The sequence below is a fragment of the Uloborus diversus genome, chromosome 9 (assembly GCF_026930045.1).
Source record: "Uloborus diversus isolate 005 chromosome 9, Udiv.v.3.1, whole genome shotgun sequence".
Taxonomy (NCBI): domain Eukaryota; kingdom Metazoa; phylum Arthropoda; class Arachnida; order Araneae; family Uloboridae; genus Uloborus; species Uloborus diversus.
The window spans coordinates 100,984,908-101,005,135 of record NC_072739.1 but is presented as its reverse complement, the minus strand read 5'-3'; the positions used below and the strand labels follow the sequence as shown (position 1 = coordinate 101,005,135).

At 33.1% G+C, this 20,228-nt stretch overlaps 1 protein-coding gene across 1 annotated transcript in view; it reads right to left on the bottom strand.

The window, feature by feature from the left end:
• LOC129230395 (1-phosphatidylinositol 4,5-bisphosphate phosphodiesterase gamma-1-like) overlaps window positions 1-20,228 on the bottom strand; it is a 126,727-nt gene that overhangs the window by 64,482 nt on the left and 42,017 nt on the right. Inside the window, exons 9-14 of the mRNA XM_054864793.1 lie at window positions 7,318-7,403; window positions 4,873-4,993; window positions 3,776-3,861; window positions 2,625-2,707; window positions 2,347-2,413; window positions 1,122-1,294 (exon numbers count right to left, since the gene is read on the bottom strand). Of these exons, the coding sequence (XP_054720768.1) occupies window positions 1,122-1,294; window positions 2,347-2,413; window positions 2,625-2,707; window positions 3,776-3,861; window positions 4,873-4,993; window positions 7,318-7,403 (616 nt within the window). The remainder of the gene's footprint in view (window positions 1-1,121; window positions 1,295-2,346; window positions 2,414-2,624; window positions 2,708-3,775; window positions 3,862-4,872; window positions 4,994-7,317; window positions 7,404-20,228) is intronic.

Here is a 20,228-nt window from a genome sequence, read left to right as displayed (position 1 = left end):
CATTAACTTTGCACTTTTTTAACAGATAATCTGTGTAAAATATGGTACCTGTATGCCATTGTATCCAAAGACTTGGAGGATAATATGACCGTTCATAGAAGAAGGGAAGTTTTGCTGTTGACCAAATTTGTTAGGACACAAATCTCAAAATGAAACAGTAAAATTATTTTTTAAGCACGGAAAAAATAAATAATGGAAAAAATGTAGGGAAATTACAAAATTTTAACATAAGGAAGCAGGGCCCAATATAGGCTGATTTTGCTACCATTTGTCGGTACCTTCACAAAAATCTTGTTTTGAAATAGGTACTTTCACAAAAATCAAGTAATAAAATCAGGTAGCTTCACAAAAACATCGAAAATTTCACAAAAATTCGCATTTTAAAATATAAAATGTTTCTCTGTTTAAAACAAAATTTACTTATAACATAAAATTCTAAGCAGGTTTATATGAACAATCACTTAAATAGCAACCTTTTTATGGAATTTTAACTAATTTTTAGCTGTTTCTTGCCGAAGTGTATTTATGCAATATTATCGCAATCTTTTAACATGTTTTGGGGAACCGTTTTTCTCATAATTTCCAATATTGTACACAGCACATAGCCCATTAAGCTGAAATTACAATGGTATTTTTGGTACTTCTTAGGTTTTTAGCCCCCCCCCCCCCATCCGCAAAAAACAAAACCTGTTGAAAATAATACTAGATGACATTTACACTTTTCAAACTAAAATTTCACTTGTTCTACTTCTCTTTTACAAAATAGGATGCCTCTAATAGTTCACAAAAACAATGCTGATAAAAAAAAAACCATTCACAAAAATAGAATGATGCAATACTTTCACAAAAATAGGTAGCGAGAAAAATATCCTGGATTGGCCCCTGGGAAGTTTTTGATGCTGGGCAGGTTATATTAAAACAGGCTTAGTTGTACAAAGTATGTGCTGTCCTATACAGGTACTGTTGGTGAGATGAACATCAGAGAATAAATGATTTTTGACATTTTTATAGCATTAAATCAACTAAATTAGTCATTTTTTTCTTTAGTAAGCATAGCATTTGAAGGAGTATCCCTTTAAAATCAAGCTGTTAGTAAACAAAGTATAATTGCAAAAGATTACCTCTATAGGAGTGTTAATGCCTTCATCATCATCTTCATCTTCAGTAGTTTGTTCTTCTTCAGCATAATACATTTTACTTTGAGTAAGCATAAAGAAATGTGGCCGCCACTCACGGTTTACTGGACCTTCTAAATACAGAATTCCATTTTTCACAGCATTGTTGATGTCGGATTCTGTTCCAGCTAGACAAATAAATTCTTTAGTTAAAAGATTTTTATCTCAGGTCAGTAATGGGGCACTGAATGAAACATTATTTCTATAAGAAAATAAGTACAATGGAAACTTTGCTAAAACAAAAATATTTGAATATTCATCCAAAATTTATGAAAAATAATACACAAGGTTTATACTCTTCCAGACAAAATGAACTTCAGGAGTTTTCAGGAGTCAAAAGCAAAATTTTCAGAGTAATAACATGAGCGGTTTTTACAAAAAAAATAGTTTCAGTAACATTTAATCTACTTTGCTGTCAAATTTTTAATCGATTAGAAAAAAAAAATTTCACACACTATTCAATCAAAAAAAAAATTAAAAATTGGATTCAAAATATTTGAAAATGACAGGAATACACAAAATATTAGATACATTGGCATGTTATCAGTACTAAATATACTACAAAATAGCAATAGCACTACTAATTAGCAATATAGAAAATATGCTTAATAGCTGTTGCTGTTAACACAAAAAAAAGCACATGCTCTCGGTTCGTTCTCTAGTGGCAGTTACAATCAGTAACCCTAATAGGCATGTTTGAACAGATTTGAACAGAATAACAGGTCAGTCGGTTCGCAAACACCCCATGTCTTTGCAAAAAGCACTGGGTGATCTGTATAATACGAGAATTTTGATTGGTTGCCAGCGATTCCAATATGGCTGCCTAAACGGAGATGACATGGAATTAAAATTAGCGATTGTTGTTGAAAATTATTTTCAGGAGGAGAGGAGAAAAATCAGGAGGTTAAAAAAAATTTAGGAGTTTTAAGGGCCTTTAGAAGAAAAAATTAAATTTCAGGAGTTTTTCAGGATTTTCAGGAGGCGTACGAACCCTGAATACAGTGCAAAATAAATATAATGGAACACTTAATATTTAATATTTGCAAAATGAAAAAAAAAAAAAAAAATCCATTCTTAACAAAATAAAAATAAAGGAAAATATAACAAAAGAAGAAATAATATGTTGTCATTTTGGGAGGAAAAATGAAATGAAATGGCATCTTATATATACCTTCTTCTCTTTCACTAAGCAGAGCAGTTTTATCTTCAGACTCTTCTTTTTCAGGGAGCTTTTTATGCTGAAAACAAAAAACAGATATTCCCAATAACAGAACTTTCATAAATTTGTAATAGTAATCATTCTCAATATTAAAAAAAAGCAAAGAAGATAAAGTGGATGGTGGACAAATTTACTAGTCTGATAATATTGGGTTATAGGACTGATTATTACAGTACATGATATGATAAAAGTTAAATTTTAGATAGATATGTTAAAATTTTCAATTTTACCTTTATAATTACTTTTTTTTTCAGCTGATTAGGCGTTGGCATCTGGGTACCATCTTTCTCAATAGGTTGAGTTAAGAGCAAATCTTAAAAGAAAAGAAGTTTAAATATTACTTAAAGAAAAGCCTAAACTCTCAAAACACTGAAATCAGCTGGGAAGAGAAATAGTCTGAGTAAATATATAAAAAGTCGCTACCTTTTAAAAACAGACAAATAATGCAATGAGGTTACTGATGATTGGTTTTTTTGCTCTTGTTTTTATTGATTCAATAGACTCAACTGGGGATAATGTGCCAAACAAAAATTTTTCCAACGATTATTATTTTTCTTTTCTGTCAGCTAAAATGTAGAATAAGAGTACATAGGCAATTAAATAGATTTATCCCAATAGAAAACTACACATTTCCTAGTTGGAAGTTTTATAAAACAGTAGGCAACTCTTATATTTGCCACCATGTTAGGTTAAAGTTACATGGAAACTACTTATTTGGTAACATCACACATTATTTTGTCATTTTAAATTTGAATGTCTCAAAATGACACACTATACTATTAACATAAAACTATAAAATGGGTAAATAACATTAATTTTTAAAAAGACGTGCAAAACTTGGTGGCTTTTCTTCTCTCTCTTACTGTTAACTTGGTTTTTCTTCCACGCATCGTGACGTCATTGTGAACTTAAGTCGCAAGCAAGTACAGTTTCCTTGTTGAATCAACAATTTTGTTTGTATTGAACAAACTTTAGAAGGTAAAGTTTTTTTTTCTTTTTTTTAAAATTTGATTGTGCTTCAAATAAAGCTGCTACACACATGAAATTTACAAAAAGAAAGCTCACACTTTTTTCTTTCAGAAGAAGGCTTTTTTTTGAATATGAATTTTCAATACAATTTTAGAAAAAAGTTACAAAAATTGAAAAATGTGTATATTTCAAAAAGTTTTATTCATAGGGGTGCTGTATAAGAAGACATTGCTATCACCAAGTGTCACATAGTTTGTTCATCTCCACTATCATTTGTCATGAAATAAGGTATAGTGGCAAACACATTAAAAAACTTCATACACATATAAAACCAAATTAATTTTCAATTGAATTAATTTGTACTTAATCCAAAGATTTTGGTAAGTTAAGAATAGAAACAACAATAAATTACCTCCAAAAATTTCAACAAAAGCCGTAGCCATGTTTCGTTGCTGAGGCAAAGATGTGTGGTTTTCTACAGAAAGTATTACAGGGTACCTGAAAAATGAATTTCTTCAACAACACTATTTCTTATATTGATAAATTAACATTTCATACATGTACCTAAAAGCTTTAAAACTAATAATTCTTGAATAATAGATATAGATGTAATGTGTAATCTACTACTCTAGTGTGTCACATAATTTCATTTAAATGGGGAAAAAGTTTTGGTAGATTCTTAAAAGGAAGAGGAAGATTTCATTAAAAAATTCGCAAATTTCAAGAAAATTGTTGCTGGTGAAGAAAATATTGATAAGGACAGTGAGCGGAATTATTGTGACACTAATCATCCAGGCTTGGAGCACGTTATAATCAGGAAATGGTAAACTAAGTATTATGTAAGAATTTAAAGAGAACAATGAAAAGATGGTAAGTACAAAGAACATGAGCCACAACATAGCTTTAGCTCACATTAAAAGTCATATTCAGCAAATAAAGAAAGGAGAGCATCCTACATATTTTATCACCACTTAATGATAAAATAGTGCAAAAAAATATCAATCCCAAAATAAGAGGAAGTGTTCCAATGCAAAATTTTTGACTGATTTTTTAAAGAAATAAATCATTTTATAATTCCTCAGGTAGTATGTTTTTATGTTATCTACTATGTGCATAAATTGCTAGATTGTATGTTTCTGTTGATCTGTTCTCTAATTTTAAAGTCTTTTTGACTGTCAGCAAAATCGATTACTTGTGATTGCTGCACCAGGGGCAGAAAATGTAAGTTCTTGTTGTACGCACTTTTCCCCCTCTTTGGACAGCCCTTAAAGGAGCGTGAGGGGAGCAGGATCGCAGATAGCCATGGTTGGGTGGTCACGAAAAAAAAATAGATGCATGCTTGCAGATGTGAGCATAAATTAATGAGATAAAAAAAAAAAAAAAGAGTAGGGGACACTAGTGTAAAAGTTAAAAAGTAGCAGGATGCTGTACCCAAGTGTACCTTTAGACTACACACTGGTGTAAGTACAATACATATAACTAAAGTTTAGAAAATGCAAAATGGCTTACTCTGAAGTTACAAATGCATGCTCTTTAATTGTTCTTATGCAATCAATGAATTTCACTTTAGTTGTCAAAGTACGGCCATGATATACATAAGGCAAACCATCTGGGCCATCCCAGCAGTCCACTAGTAAAAACAAAATTATATAATTGTATGAAATTTCAATGTATCACCGAATTTTCTTTTTAGGCGGTAAGGATACGTACCATCGATGCAGTCAGGAAAGGGTAATGTAATGGGCCAAGTTATTAAAATACCAAGTATTTTGATATTAAGGAATGTATACCTGGATGCAGCAATAGCTTTCAAATGAGAGGGGTCCAGCTCTGCACAAAGTCAAATTAATTCTCATCTCATGCTGGTTTTAAGGCATTGTTGATAGTAAATAAATATGTTTTCGTATTTATTGTTCTCCTAAAAAAATTTTTTGTAGCTGAAGCATAAAGTGAAGCATTGTTTATACATTTCTCTTTTATACGTTTTTATCAATTATCTTCTTCTTTCTGCTTCTTTACAAGCACAACAACCTGTTGCAGGTATTTACTGCCTCAACAGCTCGCTTCCTCTAACTCAAACGATGCACAGCAACTGGCTGCCGGTTTTTAATATGTAAAGTTTTTAAGTCATTTTCAATATCATTTATCCACCTTGTTGTCTTCCTGGTTCCACTTTTGTCTTCCTCTTGTTCGGAATCCCATAGGATTCTTGAATGTGTAAGCTCGGGTCAGGTTATATTTGGGGCTTCTCCAGATGTGGTCGAGCCATGTTACTTTCGATGAGTTGAGTAACTTGAGGTTCTTTGTAAAGTCTATACAGCTTGAAGTTAAATCTGGTTTGCCAGCATCCTTGATCTTTAACAGGCCCAAATATACTTCTTAGTATTTTTCTTTCGAAAATTTCTAGAGCTTGTAGGGTCTCTAAACTATCAAATATACTTTTATCAATTATGTGTTTTTTTTTTAATGGCCTCAGCAGAGTAGAATACACATTAACCTATACCTATTATACGTTTTTTTTTTTTAATTTATACGTTTTTTTCATACAGTCCCTTCAAAAACAAATAAACAGTGCTTCACTGTAATTATATGAATATGAAATGCTGCATTGACGGTAATACGGTCAACTGTACATGCTACCTATTATTGCACTACAATAGGTTGATTATGAGAGGCAATTCGCCGTAAATGACCAGGACTGTTCAGAACAAACGTTTTGTTGTTGCACGATAATGCCCAACTGCATGCGGCCACAGTTGCAAGAGATTTGCTACAGTGGTTTTGGTGGGAGGTCTCCTTACATACCTGACCTTACACCAACTAATTTCCATCTCTTTGGACCTTTAAAGAAACAATTAGAAGGTCAGTATTTCAAAACAGTTGCTGCGGTTAAACAAGCCACTTTGATGTGGTTTCACAACATTGACGATGATTTCTTCCATGCCGGTTTCAATGGTTTGTTGTACCGCTGGATGTGTATGGTAAATCTCTAGAGCAGTAATTTGTACCTCTGCCTCGTCACACTGTAGAACCTTTTTTTTTTCCTGAACAAATTGTTGTGTTGCATGGGTTTGTTACTTTTATTTTTTGACCCACCCTCCTTCCCTGAATTACAAAAGAGAAGAAAAAAAAAGCGCTTACATTTGCCTTCTTGCAATACAAATCATTGTATATCTTTTAAAATCTCCTTCAATAACCCAGGAGAAATATTAAATCCTTCAGTCGGTTAATTCTATTGGTTTTTATGGTGCAAGAGCCTTAATGATAGGTCATATGATAGTTCAAAAATCCCTCAGCCCACAGAAGTACATATAGTTGAAATAACTTAAACTGTTAAATACTAAAATAAATAGAAAAAAAACAAGGTCATAGAAAGCTGTTTGACTCTTCATAGTTTTCAAACAAAGATATTTAAGCCACAGAAGTTCAATCCATTCTAATTTTATGAGCATCATTTTGTGAATTTGAACTTTTGCATATTTGTAAAAATATTTTGCAAACCTTGTTTTCTTTGTGCTTTTGTGTTACAAGCACTACAATTGTTTTTATGGTGCAAGGTTTCTTGTTAACATCATAAAATGCCAAGACAAAACATTATTGCTTTCATTGCCACACAGTTTTTTCCTGGTGCTTTAATTTCATGCTTAAATAGATCTTTTACTGTTTTTTAAGACCTGATGCATTCATTTAGCAGATTTTCCCCCTCTTTCTGGAGCTTTTAGTTCTGTTGAACGGCTTAATTTTCTATAATAGTCTTTAATAGTCTATTTGAAAGAAAAATTAATATTTGGATTAGCCAAACAAGTAGCTTCTATTTAACTTTAATCAAACAAGGTGACAATAAATAAAATAAAAAAAAGTCACAAATAAAATCAAAACTGCATCAGGTGTAGTACTTATAACATAAAAGCATTCTTAGCCCTCTCAGCAGTGTAGTAATGTATACAATCTTACATTCAATGCAGCGGCAACCCATACGAAGACATCTTGCGTAAGCTTCTGTAGATGACTTGGAAAAAAGTTGATCACCAGTCAAATACCTAAGGAAATTAAGTAAAACAATGTTCTTCACGAATAAAACAAACTTGATTTTTATGCAATAATTATTTGTCCCAAAATCTCCTTTAAGTTATCAAACTTCATTTTATAAGTCAATTTTCAATATATGTCATTTTATAGCTCAAGGCCTTTGTACCAATCATGTACACAAACTAATCCTATGTCATTTGGCACAAGTTACAAGGAAAATATCTCAAATAAAATCAGTTAAACTGACAGCAAAAGTGCTACATAAAAAAATAAAATGCAAAACGCATTACATATGCAACTTATTTATTAAAAAAAACTTTAATCAGGGAATCTGCTACGATTCCAGTTTTGAAATCCATGACTTTTCATGATTTTCCATGATTTCAGCTTGTAACTTTCCATAACACATGGGATTCAATTTTTCAAAAAAAATCCCATACATTTTCTGCAAGAATATTTAAATTAGTGTTTTGTGAAAATAAGATTGCAACTGTATTTGCTCTATGCTTTGAGAATATGATGGTAAAAATTCAAACTAAAGTGAAATGCAATGAGTTAAGCGAGCATTATAACTGAAAAACAATTAATACAACAATGACTAGTGATAGACATGAAAATAAAAAGTTTTAAGTTTAACATTTTGCATGCATCAATAAATCTAAAATTAGAAATCTTAGAAATATGGATTGCAATAGAATCACATAGTATAGAAAAATGAGCAGGTTTTATAGAAGCAGATACAATCTAATTTTGAAATGCTTATAATGTCGGGACTAACGTGTAAAAGCAAAAGAAATGGCTAAGATGATTGCCAAAAGATGTATACATTTGGACCTTAATCTAAAAAATCCGGTGAATATGTATGTCTAAAATCCATGACCAAATGTCCGTTTTTAGGATTTTCGAGCATTTTTTGCTTAAATTCATGACTTCCCATGATCATTTTCAATTATGGTCAAAATCCATGATTTTCCAGGTGTGCGGATACTCATTTTAATTTTCATTTTAAGTACTTCTTTCCTAAAAATAATATGATGTGGGTTAAAAATAAAAGATAAAATCATTTTCATAGTCAGCTGGTAATATTATAGTATTTAATGTTCTTTTTTAATTTTCTGTTCACCAGTCGCATTTATTTCAAATTTTGAACTTGATTTGACTTTATTTGGATTGATGTGTCAGAAACTAAGCATTATATTCATGACATAAAAAGATGAAAACATGTTTCAATTTAAAAAAAAAAGAAAAAGCTCAAATAAACAATAATTAGCAGATTAAAAATGTAAACTGCACAAATACACGACCACAAACGTTGAAAAAATACCTGTTTTTTAAAATCATTACAGTTGAGTCTCGACTTACGCGAGAGATGCGTTTAAAGACCCCTCGCATAAGTCCAAATTTCGTGTTGTGGAAAAGGATGTGTATTTAAATTTTTTGTAAGCATAACCAGGCCCGTGCTGGCCCACCGGGACACCGGGACGAATCCCGGTGCGCCCCCCTTTTACGACGCCCTTTTTCTCAAAGAATGTAAACTTCTATCGAAACTAGTACGAGAGAAAATACTTCAAGAAAAATTATAAATCTGTCGAATGAAAACTCAGCCATAGCGACAAACTTATTATTAAAATCTTGCACCATTCAAGTACACAATAACCAAAGGGGGAAAGCGATATCTTCCGTAAAGTGCCCGCATAAAGATAACGTACTAGTTTTCCAGTTTCAATAAGATATACAATAGTTGCAATAAAAGAACTCCCCAATCCATACAAAAAAGGGGGGGGGGCGGTTCGGCAACTTCTGAACAGTAAATTACTCTGCCATTCATCACTGTTTACACCTGATGACCCCATCATTCCTTTCTGGACAAAGACAAGTTAAATTATTCCCTGGGGTAACCAGATGGCTTCTATTTAAATGTTCCTTTAGAGTTAATATGAAGCAGTGTATGAAGTCAGGGAGGGAAAAAAGTAAGGGTTCCTCAGTTTGAAACGTTTTCTTAGGAGCGGTGCAATTGCCATAAAATAATGGCGCCTTCAGACTAGGACCATTCAGACTTTACGGCGCCCTGGTGCCACCGGCCGTCCAAAAGGGGGGCGAAAGGGGCAATTGCACCACGCGCAGAGATCTAAGAGGGCGCCATAAACTAAACTTTTTCTGCATAATAATTAATTATTAATTTTTAAATTTTAGTCTAAGTATTGTTTTTAAAATACAAATACATTAGATTTAATTCTTGTCTTAATGGCGCACATACATTTTGATGATAGGTTACATTTTCAATTATGTAATAATTAGTATAAAACTGTTCGTTACTTTTTTTTTATCATTCTGTGTGAAAAAGGAGAGAGAGGAGCGGACCCAGACTGGCCAAATCGGCTAGTCGGCGATCGCCGAGAGTCCCCATGCTAGGAGAAGCCCCCAAATGAAGCAAAAAAAAAAAAAAAAAAAATTGTAGCAAAAAATGATTTTAAAATTCTTTGATTTCCTTGTAACTATTTCAATATGTTTCCTTATACGTTTTGCCACGATCAGGGCCTGGTTACTGAATAGACCAACTAGACTGTGGCCTAGGGCCCTTGCTTTTTAGGGGCCCCATAATGGCTAAAGTTGTTTTAGCTAATGACTAAAAGTAAGATTTGACTGCATAGTGACTCCAAAAAATCTTTCCTTAGAACCTGCCTATATCTAAATCAGGCTCTGCCCGGGATGCTTTTGATCACTCTTTCTAGTTTTATACAAATAGCACACTGGGGTGCCTAATTAAAGCCAGGTAGGGCCCCGGGGCAAATATTAATTTTAGGTTAGGGTCCGCTTGGGCTTTAATTTCTCTGAATTTGTCCCGTTAACAGGGCCGGATTACCAAATAGGCAATTTAGGGATCGCCTACGGGCCCTAACAGAAATGCTCGACCTCCTTGCAAAAAATCATCCCGGCCCATAACCGCTCACTGATAACCGCCACCATTTTCGGTTAATTTTTAAACGCTTTGAATCCATTTTTTGAATTTCATTTTATTCCTCTATTAACCGGGATGTTTAGAGGTGTTGTCTGCCTTTCATATAAGTTGAGATACGAAACATTAACATCAATCTCTTGATCAAGTTAAATTTTTGCTTTCACCCTTTTAGAACTGATAAAACTATCATTAAGAGATTCAGGGGTGCCCAACCCCCCTAAGAGCAAGGGCGCACCTCCCTAAATATCTCGAAGACCCTCCCCCCAAAGCAAGAACCCCCCTCAGAAAAGTAAAAAGTACCCCTCTAAACACCCCGTAAAACTTTCAATGGCGCAGTCTGCGCCATGACCCCCCCCTGGTGGGCACCCCTGAAGAGAGATTTTAAAACTTTGCGGATTTTTCATGCTTTTCGTACATATATTTTTTTGTCTATTTAAAAATGTGTTTAAACGACACAGTTGCACAGTTTAGCTGCTCCTGGGTTAATATGAGTTCAGTTTCGTTTTTTCTTCAAATATTTGCTAAAACATATTTTTAACTTTTAAAATTTCAGCAAAGATATTAGGGGCCCGATTAAGGTATCGAGGGGTCGTAAGCCAATAATTCTTATGGGGGCCCAGTATTCAAACTCTATCCATTGGCTAAAACAATTTTAGCCGCAAACTAAAGTAGTTTCAGCCATTTCAGGGCCCCTAAATATCGGGGGTCCTAGGCCACGCAGCCTAGTTGGCCTATTCAGTAATCAGATCCTGGAGGTGATTAGGTGTTCGTTTTTTTTTTTTTAAAGATTCTTTGGTTTCTCGGGCCATGGGCCCCTTAGTGGTGGGCCCCTCCCCCCCTCCTCCTCGCATTGCGGAGTCTGCGAGTACGCAGATCTCCAGAGTAATCCTAAAGTTGAAAAAAGTTATCCTTTGCGAATTCCAACAAATAAAATTTTAACCAACAACTTTTCTTTCTTTCCCTCTTTCTCCAAGTGTACTACTGACTGACGCCTCCAGGGGTGACTGTGACGGCGGTACTAAACGCATGGTTACAAGTTACTCCGGAGGACCCCTCGGAGAGTGATGTCAGCCTTTCTGATACAAGCCGCTAATAATACTGCAAGTTCTTGTAAAATCAATAAGATGAGATAAGACAAGAACTGAAATTTGGGTATGGATGATGGCCGTGTGAAAAAAACTCGAACAAAAGAGAAATGCAGGTGTAATAAAAATAGGAGTAGACATAAAAACTTCATGACTTGTTCAAGACTCAATGGATTCATGTAGATTGCTTTAGTGCACCAAATTCTTTTGCTTTTAAACCAGTAAATAAATGGGAAAATTGAATGCACATGGAAATCTTTCCGATAGGGTCTTTATCACCGGATATTGGCCATAAAACTATTCCACATGGGGTTTTTACTTCTGCAATCTGCATTATAGTACGATAGTTAAAGGTCTGTATTTTACTTGCGTGCAAGCCAATTATAATTTCTATTATGGAAATTAAAAAATAGATACATTGGGAGGAGATAATGACAAGATGAAGCAAAAAAGGTACGAGAATTATTCTACTATTAATTCATCGCTTTAAGCTTAAAAGTTGCAAAAAAAATCTCAGTCCCTTCCAACAGTGGCTCACTCACGGAGAGGATAAGGGGCTCCCTCTTAGAGACTAAGCTCCCCCCCCCCCCATTAGGCCTAAAAATGCAGAATTTTATATCTGATTTTCAAAATTTTCCCCGGGGGAGAACCCCTCGGACCACCTAAAATTGGAAATATTCTATTGGGTCGACCAAAACACTTTTCAGCGGAATTTTTTCAATGAATTTTCTATATTCTATGTTTTAACTTGGGAAATTTCAGTCATTGCGGTTTAAGGAAGCATTTAATGGAGTCAAGATTAGTTGTTGCTCAATTTGTTTTTAACCGTTAAAAAAATTATTTTTAAGTCCAAGTCGGTTGCGTAAACTTACCCCGGACACGGGACACGTTTACGCATATTTATTTTGACACCTAACGTGGTTCTGTTAAAGTGTTTTGAACATAATGTCTTACCATCGTTAACATAAAGCAAATTTATTACAGACTGAATAGTGTATAAAGTAAAAACTGAACGGGCATGAAGACAGAGCTACATGATTGTAAGCTATAAGATACGAATTTGTAACTCAATTAAAAATTAAAATAGTGATTTTAAAAACTAAAGAGCTTGGTGATGCTAAAAAAAATTGAGACAGTTTGGAGCGAAAAAAGCGTCAGGGCACGTTTAGAAATAAGCCACAGTATAAGAACGTGCGTAAAGGTGCTCAGACGTCAACGCGCAAACTTGCCCCTTCGCCAAGCTTGGATTTATTTTTAACGTGCAAAAAAAGTTAATAACATTTCAGTTCCTACAAATACAATTCTCAAAAAAAAAAGGATAAAATTTTACCAATTTTAATATATTTATAATATTTGTTCTGACTAAATATTATTTATTCACAGTAAGCTTCAAAACGTTCAACTCAAAATTTACTCGACTTGGTAGAAAACCGATAATTCTTTCTGCACGCCAGACTGAAGCTCAACTGATGCTCAAAACCTTGTGAGGATATTTGCTAGGGAGCAGCATCAATCTGTTGTGACTGTTGGCCCTCCAGTTATAATTCGTTTTGAACAAAGGGCACTGCCTAAACGTGCCCCGGTCTACCATACTCCACTGAAAGAGGGGGCTCTACACAGGGTTGGCTTTTCCCCGTCAAAAACTTGTTTTTTTCATACCGCTGGGAAATGCTGGGAAGAAATGGTAAATACCGGGAAAAGTGGTAAATACCGGGAAACACTTCTAAATAACAATATGTGAGAAATGTTTTGGTTATCTGAGTCTGATGTGTAGAATGAAGGTTAGAAACAAATAGTTATTACAAATTCCCCTTGGGTTTTAAATTATTGTGTAGGAAAGGAATATAAATAAATAAGAATTATTGCATATAAAACATAAAATTTGCTCACAATGTTTTATATCAATAATTAATTTTCTAAATAAATATTTTTGATCACAATAAAATAAAATTTTTAAACTTAAAAATACCAGGGTTATCAAGAGAAGCAAATAATTTGTGTTAAATTTAAATAAAATTTAAATAAAATTTGCAAAAAGTCTCTAATTAGTGTTTTGTTATCTGACGCTAAGATCCTATGTGGAAGTAGAAGACGAAGAATATAAACACGATTATGATTTGTAATTTGTGTATTGTCTTTCAAGCTAGTATTATATTTACTTAGAACTCATTTGATATTTTAAAAGATTGTTTTGAATTTATATTTTTAATAATCAATTTTTCCCGTGTGGGAAAAACATAGTATTTCCCAGGACGGTAAATACCGGTGGTGGGAAAAACTTTTCCAAGCCTGTCCCTGCATCACAATCCTTCTCCACACCCTCTCCGCTTACAAGGTAAATAAAACTATTAAAAAAAGTAAAGAAAAAAAAAAGAAAAAAATTCAATTCAGAAACAATGATAAATAAAATAACGCACCTTTAATAGATTTTGTAAAAATGGTATGAAATTTCGCTCTGCTAAAGGGTAAGTCAAGTAAAACTTCAAACGCGTGTTTTTTTTATACATTAATTTAACTTCAGTTTTATTATTAAACATGTCCAAAAAGAAAAAGCAATTTTTGAAACAATAACTTTCTCACATTTTCGCGGGGAGGACCCCCGGAACCCCCATACCAGGGTCAGGGGGGCCCTTTCCAGTACCTAGCTGATCACCCCAGAAGGAGCCAGTCCGGGCCTGGGGGGGGGGGGGTGCCTCCGCACCAGAAAAAATTCGCCTTGGACACCGGCCTTCTTGGCCGTCCGAAGAGGAGCGATAACCATGGGCGCCAACGTATGAGAAAGAGAGGGCGCTATAAACTAAGCTTTCGCTGCAGTACAATTTATTATTATTATTATTATTATTATTATTTCTTTTTCTTCTTATATATAAAAAAAGAGGCTTTTAAAAAGCTTATTTTTTTCAATTTTCATGTCTTTTATGGTACACATAGGCTTTGGATAACATGTTCAATTATCCAATAATTAATATGAAAATGTTCGGTACGTTTCCCACCTCTCAGTGTGAGGGAAGGGGGAGCCAGAAAATGGCCGCCACAGAAGTCGTCATTTCTTCGAAGTCGTCGAGGAGGCCGGATCGCTCCGGTAGCCAAGCTATGAGAGGGTGCCATAAACTTAGCTTTTGTTGCATTACAATCAATTAGTTAATGTTTTAATTTTGTTCTTTTTAAAAATAATGGTTTTTAGAATGCAAATTGATCAGTTTAATTAATTAGATTTAATTCCTGTCTTTTATGGTACACATAAATTTCGGATTGCATGTTCAATTATCTAATAATTTATATAAAAATGTTCGGTACTTTCTCCCCATTCTGTATGAGGGAAAGGGACGCCATGAAATATTCACTCACAGGAAGCCGTCATTTCTAAGGTTTTGTAAAATAAGCTAATAGTAAATAATATTATGGTCATTTTTCCCCATTTTGTTGATTTTTGTTATGTAATTAGCTAATGTTGATATCTTTCTAAGGTTTTCTTAATTGTTGATTTATTTATTTATTTATTTTTCATGTTTAAAATTATTTACCTGTGTTATTGTTTAGTTCATCTTTAATTGACATTCCAGATTCGAAGTCTGTGTTAAAAAGTTATTCTTTAATGACGCGTCAATTTGCGGTAACTTATTAGTTTGTAATTATTTTATATATTACCATGATTATAAAAATGCTCAGTCATCAATACTCTCATTATAAGAATTAATAAAATTTTAGAATGAATGTGTGAAACCAGCTCAGAAATGAAACGTCAAACGTAATTTCAGTTTGATTCATTAACGTTTCGGTTTTGTTACTGATTGTGTTTTGGTTGAATACAAAGTTTATTTTTGCGCAGTTTGCGAAAGTAATCTTGTAATAACAGAATATTTTACCTATGGTCATTATTTACCAGTTCATTGATTTTTTTTTGTTACGTAATTAGCTGATGTTAATGTCTTTCTTAGTTTCGTTATTATTATTTTTCCTTCATGGTTTTTAACCCCTGAAACACAAAGGAAAGGGGGTTATAAGTTTGACGTGTGTGTGTGTGTGTGTCTGTCTGTCTGCAAACACCTAAACGGATGGACCGATTTTGAATTTTTTTTTTTTTTTGTTCGAAAGGAGAGTTGATCGAGAGTGTTCTTAGCTTAGTTCGAATTCATTGTTGGCCTACAAAGAAATTAAAAGCATTGAATTAAAATTTTTATCTGTTGCCAGTTTCTATTTGTTAACAAATAAAATACTTGACATTGATTTTAAATAATATGAAGCTTTTAAAAGGATTTTCAATTTTCCCTCTTGATACTACAGTTGCGACTCAGTCGGGGTTTTTTACAATTTTTAATTTTATCGTTGCTTGTAAATGGTATACCTATGTAGTTGTATAGTCCAGATTCGAAGTTTTAGTATTTAAAAAGTTATTTTTCAAATACGTTAACAATTTGCGGTCACTTATTACATGGTGATTATGTGGCATACTATCATGCTTATAAAAATGCTCTGTCGTCAGTACTGTTATAACTAAGAACCAAGGCCGAATTTACCTATTAGCTAAACAGGCTATAGTTCAGAGATCCTGTTTTGTAGGGGGTTTCCAACTCCCGAAAAATTGCATGATTCGTTACTAAAAAATGAAAAGTAGAAAAGATAAATTTCATTTTAAAATGCTTGAAAACCTTGAAAAGTTTTAAAAGTTTGGCTACAAACCTTAAATTTTAAAATTTCTATCAAATGGGTGCGGGGAGGGGGGGGGATGGGTGAGAGAAATATTTTGTGACACGTGTTTCATATCTTGCTATTTATCCCTAATAAGCGAATGCAGTACTTTAGAAATTCTTTTTAACCCCCGACACACAAAGGAAGAGGGTTATAAGTTTAACGTATCTGTGTGTGGCACTCTAGCGGCTAAACGGGTGGACCGATTTTGGAGGAAAAAAAATTTTGTTCGAAAGGAGAGTTGATCGAGGGTGTTCTTAGCTAGGTTGCGTTTTCAGATGACATTAATTAACAAAGATATTAATTTAAAATCTAAAAGGTTTTTCGCGATTTTTGCAGTGAAAACATATTTAAAAAAAAATTTTGAAAAAAAAAATAGAACCGACTTCAAAATTGCTCTAAAAAGTGAAAAATAATTTTATTCTTTAAACACCATCGATAATGCTTTTAAACATAATTTTTGAAGTTGGCGCAAAAACGATAGATAAAATCATTCACAGTCATAACTCAACTACTACTATAAATTTAACCAGGCCCAGTTTCTTCACTATCACATAAATTATGCATTGATGACAACATATTTGAATAACGATATAAATGTTTCGTTCGTAACTTTGGATGCTTTTTTGAAAAAAATATGAACGAAGCATGGTTACACTAGATTTTACGTTTTGTTTTTGCGCCAACTTCAAAAATTATGTTTAAAAGCATTATCGATGGTGTTTAAAGAATAAAATTATTTTTCACTTTTTAGAGCAATTTTGAAGTCGGTTCTATTTTTTTTTTCAAAATTTTTTTATTTCATTCTTTTTAGTGTAAATGTAGATATTTCAGTAAAAGTAAGAAGTTACCTAGTAAAAAGAAGAAGTTCGGCTCTATATCACTGTATTGCTTTAGAAAAGCCTTTATTCAAAATTATCATTACAATTACTATTAATGTTACTGTTATATGGCACCAAACTTTAATAACAATGTGTTTCATATTGTCGCGTAGATGAAGATAGCGAAGACAATGTGAAAGTCAAATGAAGCGAATAGTCTCAACTCGAGATCTTTATTCAGAACCACGAATGAATGTTACATCTCCTTATATACAACTTGAGAAAGTGCTGTAACTTTTCAGACTTGGAAAGATACAGAAATTAATAGAACATTCGAGAAAATACGAGAAACAGTAGAAACGAAATTTTAGTAAAATTCACTGTGTCCTAGTCGGGATTTGATCCCGGGTCGCTCGTGTGGGAGGCGAGAATTCTACCACTGAGCCACCGTTATCCACGGAGGAAAGGTGCGAACTTCGCTACAATACCATTTTAATTGCATAAAATTTACTGTTTTTTGCCCATAACTTTTTTTCTACAGAACAAATATGGTCAAACAAAGTAATGGGACCTAAGTTGAGCCATCCCCTATCTATTAAAAAAAGAATCATTGAAATCGGTTCACTAGGTGAGACGCTATGAGTGGACAAACAAAAAAAAAAAACATACATACGGTATGAACTGATAACCGCCTCCTTTTTGAAGTCGGTTAAAAATTTAAATGTTTTGTACCAAAATAAAGAGTTTTTTTTTTCTGCGTCTGATAGAATGTATTTGGAACTTCCATGTTACATAGAACTCGAATTATAACGCTTTATAAAGCTGATTTTAAACACGGCTAAGCCTTTATTTACGCAATCGGTAACCGAATTCATTGTTGGCCAACATGGAAAGAAAATGCAATGATTTGAAATTTTTATCCATTGCCAGTTTCTATTTGTTCACAAATAAAATACTTGTAATTGATTTTTAACAGTACAAGGCTTTTTAAAGGATTTTCAATTTTTCTTCTTGAATCTACATTTGCCGGGGTAATCGGGGATTTTAAAACAAATTAATTTTGTCCCACTTGTGTATTGCTTGCTTTTATATAACTTCTGCACGTTGTCAATCTGTTCAGTTAGCTAGGAAAAAAAAATACACAATCTCTATTTCTTTTAGTTTTCTAGCCTGCACTACTTGTAATTTAAAAAAAAAAAAAAAAAGTTGTTGCAATGCGAAATCTATAGCTTATTCTTTATTTAATTTAAAAAGAGCTGTTTCTTACAAAGTTTTTAAAGCTTAACCTATGCAACCAAGTACTAAAATATCAGAAACTGAAAAGTGCAAGTGAAGTCCTTAACATATTTTTAATTGCTCTAGAGTCCATAAAAATAATTAGACAAGTCTTTCGAGCTCTAAAGCAAAGTGTTCCAATTTATTTCTCATGAAGTGCTTAAATTATGAATTGTCCAAATGGACAGTATCATTATGATACTATATAGTTATCTATTTTCTAAATCTGTGTACCATTTATTTTAAAGCAATATTTTACTATTGACCATTTTACATTTAATTTATTGCAGTATTTGTCGGTGAGTTGGAGTTGGAGGGGTGATCAAAAACGAGTTGCACCGAAAGTAATAATGCATAAATAAACTTTTCTCCCCTCGCTCTTTCTTTCTATCGGCTGCTGACATGATTTGTCGAACCAAAACAACTTTTAATTTGTATCATCTTAATTTGCAAAGGAGTATATAACTTTAAAGAAATTTTGTTTGCCTATTTTCCCCCCATATTTTTGTAGTTCCAATTACCCCTTATATGGCTTCAAAATGCAGAATTTTATGTCTATTTATTAAATTTTTCTCTGGAGGAGAAACCCCCGGACCCCCCAAATTTGGGGATATTCTGTACCCCAACTACAGGAAAGCCCTTTACTACTCTCATGATACCATTGCCCCTCTTAAGGTCAAACCCAAAAGCCTGAAGTACAACTCGAGCAGAACAAAATGCATTTGAGACAGGTAAACAAAATTGCATTTGGGGGAGTTGAATTAAAAAAAAAAAAAGGAAAAGAACTTTCCCAGAAAGCGATTTCTTTCTTCCAGAAAAAAATTGTCCACCCCCCCCCCCCCCCAAAAAAAATATATATATGTGAACATGCACCTAAAAATATAGGCGCCCCCAACTAGTCTTTCCACCGCCCTCTTTGGAGACGCAGCACGGGCCTGAGCATAACTATTTATTTTAGGCATTTGTAAACATCTCTCAAACTGTTTTAAACCAGTTCTTAACTATATACTTCCATTTATTACATTAAGAAGTGATCTTTTACTGTAATTTAAAATTATCTGTATTATTCAACATAAAATATTGTTACGATGCACAAAATCATGAGAGAGAGAGAGAGAAAATAAAACAGTAACGGTACATATAGCATGTAGTAGTAATAATAAAATGCAGCACTATAATAATACTGTACAATAGGAACAATAATTATATTTATAACTTAGAATATGAAGATGGAAATTATTTATGTTGTGCAATCAGATTGTTATCAGTCTTTCCCTGACATTGAATGCTCATCAAGAAACTCGTCAGAAGAAGAAGAACAAGAAAGAAGGATGATTCTGCTTTCCGTTGAAAATTTTCGTGTTGTGAGAGAGGAATTCGCATTAGCTATAAAATGCTTCACTCTAGAAAAACTAGCGTTATAGCCATTTGGCCTAAGTCAAATCGGAGAGTAGCGGGAGTCGACTGTATAGCTGAATTTATGTTAACAAATAAATATATTTCTCTTTTATACAGAAAAACATTGTTAAAAAAGAAACAAAAGACCTTTAAAAAGATAGTAACTTACAATAATATTACCATAATTTATAAATAAATTCATGACTTGAAATCAATACAAGACTTTTCCACCTCATAAAGTATTAGTGCCAGTGCATGTTATGTAAATTATTTTTTTCTGCCCCAACAATAAACAAAATAGTAAAAACTTCAAAAACTACTCAAGTACTTCATTTTAAGCCACCTAGGTTTAGTGTCTGTGTGTGTATTTCCTTGAATTTTTATTTTAAATTTTAAAAGTTAGAAAACTAAAGCAAACCACAGAAAAAAAATCCACTTTTTTTTTCTACATTTGGATATTTTCAATGCTCTTCATTTATCCCTTAAAAAAGTGAAAAATGTAAAAACTTCATATCATTCATTTCTTACCAATACTTTCATTAATTACCACCCCTCCCCTCTTTCCCTCAAAAAAAAAAATAATAAATAAATAAATAAACAAGAGTTCAA